The sequence below is a fragment of the Cyphomyrmex costatus genome, unplaced genomic scaffold, assembly GCF_001594065.2.
Source record: "Cyphomyrmex costatus isolate MS0001 unplaced genomic scaffold, Ccosl1.0 scaffold5, whole genome shotgun sequence".
Lineage (NCBI taxonomy): Eukaryota > Metazoa > Arthropoda > Insecta > Hymenoptera > Formicidae > Cyphomyrmex > Cyphomyrmex costatus.
The window spans coordinates 3,997,818-4,005,302 of record NW_017279267.1 but is presented as its reverse complement, the minus strand read 5'-3'; the positions used below and the strand labels follow the sequence as shown (position 1 = coordinate 4,005,302).

The window sequence follows — 7,485 nt, the reverse complement described above, 5'->3', positions numbered from 1 at the left end:
GGGAGGGGGGGGGGGGGAGAGAGTTTCTAAACTACTGCATCTACCAGTAAGTGGTAAACCTGGCGCAGGCTGCAGGAACTGACTGCGACGGAAGGGGAGGAACATGCTAGGCAAGTTATGCCGGCATTGTTCTAATTTAATCATACATGCCAGGACCAGCCAAGATACCGACTCAAGGAGCAAGCCGCTAGTAACGATCCACCCGTGCAATTCACCGGCACTTAGATCACTCCTGTTCTCTCTCGTTCTTGTACAATCTGTTCTCGATTTTCTCTCCAATATATATAAGTACGCATCATTCTTTATTTAAAGTACAAACTGATTTGTTATACAATTGATCTATATTATCGATATAACTTAACGTCCTATATATAGATACACAGTTGATACTCTCGATCATGTGTCGCTGTGTTCTTATTAATTTTTTTATGCCGCTGTATCTTGAATTCGGCGTTTAATTTTACGCATTATTCGCTTCATATATTTCGTGTAACTCAATTGTGGATATGTAATCAACTGACGATAAATTCTTTATCGCTATACCTTCCCCGCGTCAAGTCTCAAATGTCACATTTAAACCGGCTCTCGAAGACGATGGAATCACCGAATTTCCGCTTGCTATGCGGACCACCGGCCCGGAAACGGGCCGTAATTTTACTCCGGCCGTACTTGAACGGGTTAAGTTGTTGCCGAGGGAAACGGAAGGAGGAGGAGGAGGAATGACGCTCCTCACACTTCTTAGGACAATTGCGTCTCCGTCGGCTAAACTATCGAAGCAACGTTAATAGCGAACGCAAAAGGAACACGTCGTGATCGCGGATTTGCCACGTAAAGCGTCTTTTGAATTTTCATCACGTATTCCGCATTAATCCCGAAGTAATTGAGTCACGCTATTCGATGAAAATGGGGAAAATCGAGAAGAAGCGAAACCGCAGATATTTTTACACGTCATTTATCGTTATGTATTGCCTTTGAATTCGTGTTGCGAATGTAAAAGGAGAATAAAAGATTTGAATGATATATGTAATTATAGATGCGGAATCTAATCAATGTCCATTCCATCGAGACAAGTGGAAAATACGATCAGTAGTTTAATATCAATCGATATTATTTCAAAACAGATCTCTAAATCTTTTGTATAAAATATGTTTTATACATTTTTAATCTATAAATTCTCGTTTTTATTATGGGAATGAATTTTGTTTGTGATTGGAAAGTGATCTCAGCAAATGGACGCATTGCTTTAACACGAGAAGCGCGAAAGTTTCTCTCGCTTTGAACGAAATTCAGGCTCTTGTTGGGATCGAAGATTGTTTGCAGAAATTGATGAGATATATCGAGTACTTCGGTATCGTGAAAGATGATCATGATAGGTTGCTAGCAATAAAGGATCGATAGCTATCTCGTGATCTACCTCAGTGACATGCCTCGAACGATGACGAGCACAAAATACCTGCTCGAAGGGAATATAATCGTACTCGTCGACGCGCGAATTAAACCAATTTTGTCGGAGCTGCTTTCCATGAAAGAGTCTCTACTTTTAAGTTAAACTCATTCGCGAGGCTGCATCTCGAACGAGCCGCGATTACCGCCGAATTATAATGAATTACGTATTTTAACACGATCAATGAAGGAAAGATAAATAATCGAAACTGAGCGAAGTACTGGTAAACTCTCTAACATTCTTGGAGAGAAATCTCACTCTAAGAGAATGAAAATACAGTCGCTTTTGCATAAAAGTGAAAATATTTCATTTCTTGAAAAAAGAGTAACAATTTTCATTCTTTTTGAGTGAAATTTATTTTCCAAAGGAGTCAAATTTCAACGATTTACGCATTCGTTTTTTTTTTTAAGTATTTTAAGCTCGCCAAGGTTAAAGCTTGTTATTTGAAGTTCAATGCCTTAAGTATCTGTCTATAATAATCCTTAACACTTTAAATCCAATCCAATGGTGATACATTATTATCCTTTACGAATTATGCTCAGCATTTATATTATGCTGTTAATAAAAGAAAGATACTTTAACAACGCAGCAAAGTTTATATTTTCGTAAAATTTCTCAGATTTAAACAACATGTATAAATAGAATCTGTCCAAGCTGTTAAATAACTAATACGCGGATTGATCGTATTTCCCCCACGGCGATCATATTGCAACGTCGATCATTCGGTGCTCTCATCCGCAAAGCTATATACCCATTTACGCGTGTCAAAAGCTTTTTCACAATTCGATGTTTTTCCTCGACTGGACAACGGAATGCACGCGTACATCAACAATATCACACAAAAAGCGCGCCCAATGAAAACAACCACAGAGCGTTCTTTGATTACCATCTCGCTTTGTATTTCCTTTTTCATGTAATTACGCGGTTCGTGCTATGGGGGTGATCTACCTTTATGAAGACACCCGGCTGCTATTCTTTCATGCTCCTCTCTACCTTTGTCATCCTTTCTTTCACGTAATACGTTTGTTCATTGGCTGGAAATACGTTCCTTTTTCTCTAAGTGATAAAAGACTATTGAATGATATATATTAAGCTCGCGATATTTGCTACAATGATTTATAAAAGATATGAAAAGCTTCTCTTTATAATGTATTTTATAATTCTATATGAAAATTTTAGAAGCTTTTTTCCTTTTATAAAAAATTCTGCATAAGAATATCTGTATAAAGAGACAACATCTTTATAAAAAAAAAATAGCATATCTGCCGCGCCGAGTTCTAAAATTATAATTCAATAGTGTAAGTTGGTAAAACCCATCTCTGAATTTTTAATGGCGCCAGTAGATTCAAGTTAGAAGACTTCCTCTAGGAAGCAAATACGATGGCACATCGCTTTTGCTTCCTAGAGCGAGAAGAGGTAGGTAGGTAGTTAAGACCGAATAACGTCCCGTTATTATTGAACAAAGAAGGGTGAAAAATGAAGAAGGGTCAGATATGAAGACTAGTCGCTCACACGTAGCTTCTTGTTCTTCCGCACTGCCAAATGCCTCTCACGTACGATGCACGTGTGTGGCTAGATACGTATATAGCTTCATTTGCAGATCAAAAGAAGAAAAACGATCTGGACGCGAACGAATATCTTGAGAACGGCAAATGACCGATCAGTGTATATCGGTGAATGTGATTTTAATGTCAAATATAAGGCGGTAAGTATCACAATATTATCCATATTATGCAAAGCGTTCTAAATATTAGCTATATTACTTCCACGCTTTAAACGCGCGACCTTTTAAGTTCCTTCCGCAGGATATCGAGTATTGGATCTACTTACAGTTATTAAATTTCCAAAGCTCTTATCCAGACATGCCTCGCAGCAGCATCGAATATGTACTTACGACTAAGCTTAGAATTCCCGACCCTTCCGGGAGGCTTGATGGAAGAGGAAGCAACTTCGCTCTTCTCGCAGCAATTCTCGAACTTATACGACAGGAGTTTTGCACGCCGCAAAAGGAGGCGTAGTGGAAGTAAACTCGCGTGAAGGGAGTACACGCTATCCTAGCGAGCGATACGAAAACGAGAAAGAGAATATGCGCATGCAATGCAATCCCGAGTCTGTAAGACCGGTATTTATAGTCGCGTTTCCGCTGAGGGACTTAAAAACCAGTTTTAAGATATACGGTTTAATGGATGGATCTTGGAAATTAATTTAATATTTGTGACAAATGTATCACGAATATCAAGTTGAACTTCATAAATCCGCGCGCATTGAAAATTTTTATTTTTTTTTAACAATTTTTTTCTTATTAGCGAGAATGTAAAATGTAAAGTGTATAAAAAAAGTGATATAATATTTTGAAAAAACCAAGAATAAGTTTAAGCCGAAATGTGTGAATCCACTCTTTCATCTCAAAATATCAATTTTATTCTTGTTTTATTTATTGTGTATATACTTTTAAGATAAAGTAGTAATCTAAGCTCTGCATTTATAAAGACAGCATTTTGATGTGCAAACCGCAGTAGCTAAGAGAAAGCTATTCACAATTAATACATTTGAAAGCAAGATTATTGAGAAGCATCCCATTGTTACTAGAAATCAACACGTTCTCATTCGTGTAAGCAATCTAGAGCATCATGCACAACGCTTAGAGGAGAGCGTTAAGATGTAGCTCTAAAACACAAAAGCGAAGTTATAATATGTTATAATATACAGAAGTCGAGGCTTCGCGCGCGCCATATCTCGCGTCCCCGGACGATCGTCGTATCGCCTGGAAGCGATGCAAATTGTGCAGTGGGCGTGCAACGTTCTCCGATCTGTAGTTAGCAATTCTCCCATCTCTATTCCCTCTTACGCGCTTACGAAGTTGTGGAGTTTATACAAGGCTTCGAAGGAGGTGGAAGAGGAACGGGTTCCCTCTCGGCCCTCGAAAGGGCTTAACCGGCGGGCAGAGAGCGGCAACTTTCGCGTGCTACATAGTCGTATTAGTGTTACACGTGCTCTCCCCCTTAAGATGGAATTTTGTCTTCCTCGAAATACGAAACGATCCTTGACAAGAGCGAAATGGAGAAACACCGGAAAATGGAAAGCTTCGTGCGTTGCCATTAAAAATCTTCTACGACTGGAAGAGAAGAGCGGCATTAAGCCAGATGTAGGGCGCGCCATAAAGGAAGAAGCTACCATAAAGGAAATTCTCCCTTTGTTCAATTATTCTCGGTCTTACGCTTATTCTAGTCTTTACTCGTTATGTGCCACCGTCGGAAATAATGAGGTCGTTACGTTGCGAATATTTTATAAACGCTATTCTCTCTCTTCTGTAGAAATACAGGATTGAGTACATCAGCAATTATATGCGACATCTGTTGCATCCCTTTAAATCATTTATTATTTAATATGAAGTAATATTAATTTTGTAACTTAATCTTTAACTACCGTCGTGACTCCTTTGTCATGTATTAATATTATCGTCGAGTCTAACAAGCACCGACAGTTAAAAAAAGTTTTATTTCTTTTAAGTAGTTACTTTTATTATATTTTTGTTGCATTGATGGACATGCGATATATGAATATTTAAAAAAAACATTAACGTAACTTTTTTTACTTAAATATTTATTTATCATTTTATATTGAAAATCAGTCTTATATACTATAGAAAGAATTTCCACCTCCTTGCCTGTGCGACGGTAATTAGAGGTAATTAAAAATTCTTGTGTATGTGTGTGTATATATATATATATATATATATGTATATTTCAAAAGTCCATTTTAAATACCTTAAATAATATATGTAGATATTTTTTAACATCTGACGCAGACCAATTTCGAGATTTTAATATTTTCTTAAACCTTTTTTTATACATTAAGAAAATATTTATTTCTTGCTTGCAGCAACAACAGCAGCAAGCGCAGCAGCAGGCGCAGCAGCAACAGCAACAACAACAGGTCGGCTCGCCGGGAAACGGACATGTAGGAAAAAGCAGTCCATCTCCCAGTAATTCGTCTTCCCCCGGTACGGTCACTACTTCCAACAAAACCCAAACGGAACCGAAACCGGTGGAGTGCAATCTGTGCCATCGAAAATTTAAAAACATACCGGCCCTTAATGGCCATATGCGACTCCACGGCGGTTACTTCAAAAAGGTAAATATTTGATAAGGATAACGCTTGAAGAAGCTTTTGTTTACGTATTTATGAGAATAAAGCTAACAGCTTAATAAGAAATGCGCTTGGCGTTCTAAAATATTCTAATAACGTTTTATCTTGTAATTTTGCTATGCATATATTTTAAGAGTAGCGATTACGAAGCGGAATCAAAACATATATAATGCATTTCAAATCTCAGACAGAATAAAATAGTTAAAGTTAAGTGAATGCGCAATTAATTATGTTCCCATTCGATATATCCGACATATTAAATAAAAACTAAACTTTATACTGTATGTATCATGCCTTCATTCTATTATCAATTTTTCTACATTTTATTTTGTGTAAGAAAAATTAAATTTTTTTTTCTAAGGAAGACTACCGGGTAGCGATTTTATTACATTATATAAAAAATATTGTCTTCAAATGTCGTCTATATCGCGAGGTGTAATGTGACAATATAAGATCATACGTTGTATAGCTTGGCACTTCCTTTCGGTCGCAGCCATTCCTTCAGGATAAAGGAACTCATCTCGCGACGGCTGATTTCATTTGCATCCGCCCGACCGCGTCGTCCAAACTTCATTTTCGGCGCGAAAACTTTAATATTCGAGAAAATCTCCGCGCGCGGTTCCAAAGTTATACCGCACTGACGGTTGCATCACCATATGAATTCGCAATCGCGCGAATTCGTGCGAGCGCGTCTTGCATCCGAATAATCAACCGGCGTTTCTATGAAAATCTCATCAAGCTGCCGCCGTCATCTCGGGGTCTCGAGGAACGCGATACTCGAGGATGCATCCTCGAGGTGATAATCGCCGCGTTGAGGGTGCAAAAAAGGAGCAAAGAGTGATATAAGAGATCGCGGAAATCGTCCTCGAAGATCCGCGCGACTTCAGCACACCTTCCCCTTCTTGCGTCTACCTTTTTCCATCTCTTCTATTCCTAGACGGAGGAGGACGCGAACAGTGGTGTTCTTAATAAGGTCAGGGGGTAAGGCGTTGTTGCAGCCGGTGAAATAGAAAGATCAGCGATTCCGCGAAAATCCTTTCTTCCCACACCGCTTTCGTCTTTTCGAACCTCTTCTTCTGCTGATTAAAAATGTCTTAACGAAGGCCATGTCGTTTAGAAAAGTGCTGAAAAACTCGTCGGACAAAAGTTTCCTCTTTTTCGCTCGATTCTGGATGGTAGGCAAGGGGAGAAATGAATGGCGCGGACTAGAGATGTTCTTTATTCTGCAATTGAAAGACGATGACGTAATCGGTGACTATGAAACGAGTGGGAATAAACTGATCTGGCAGATGGCATTAAAAGGCAAGAAGAATTATAATCGACATATTGAATCGCCACGCATAAATCGAGACTTTTTTCCAATCCATGAAACTTTATCGCGTGGTTGTAAAAATATGAAGTTTGAGAAGTAGTAAGAAAAAAAAAAATAAGTTTAACAAATATATGTACATAAAATTTTTTACGTGATTATAAAGATAAATGCGATAAAAGAATTGAATTTCAAAAGTTAGACATTTTAAGAATGCAAGCAATGTATTATCGTATTTATTTCTAATTCATATAATGTTTTCACATTCATCCTTATGAATTCTGAAGCTACTTTCCCTTTTATCTTTCACGCTCCTGTGCAATCTTGACAAATAAGTATCGTCAAATTAATTTTCCAATCAACGTTTTTAACGACCATCTAACCTTTCGCCGTCGCTTACTGGAGACTCGGTCCTTCTTTCCTTCTTATTCCATTCACCTCTACGTAAGCGATGGTGGATGAGAAGACCGCTCAGTAACGACTCGATAGAGTAAAGATTGGAACGAGGCGGGTACGAGGACGAGTAAATCAGTGAAGACGAGATAAAACGCAGACGAGCGAGGGAGACGTTACCACTGGTGGA

General features: G+C 38.3%; 1 protein-coding gene across 1 annotated transcript in view; it reads left to right on the top strand.

Moving 5' to 3' along the window:
- The window catches only part of LOC108778275 (uncharacterized), a 242,563-nt gene that overhangs the window by 216,543 nt on the left and 18,535 nt on the right, over positions 1 to 7,485 (top strand). Inside the window, exon 10 of the mRNA XM_018545406.1 lies at positions 5,327 to 5,578. Coding sequence (XP_018400908.1) covers positions 5,327 to 5,578 — 252 coding nt within the window. The remainder of the gene's footprint in view (positions 1 to 5,326; positions 5,579 to 7,485) is intronic.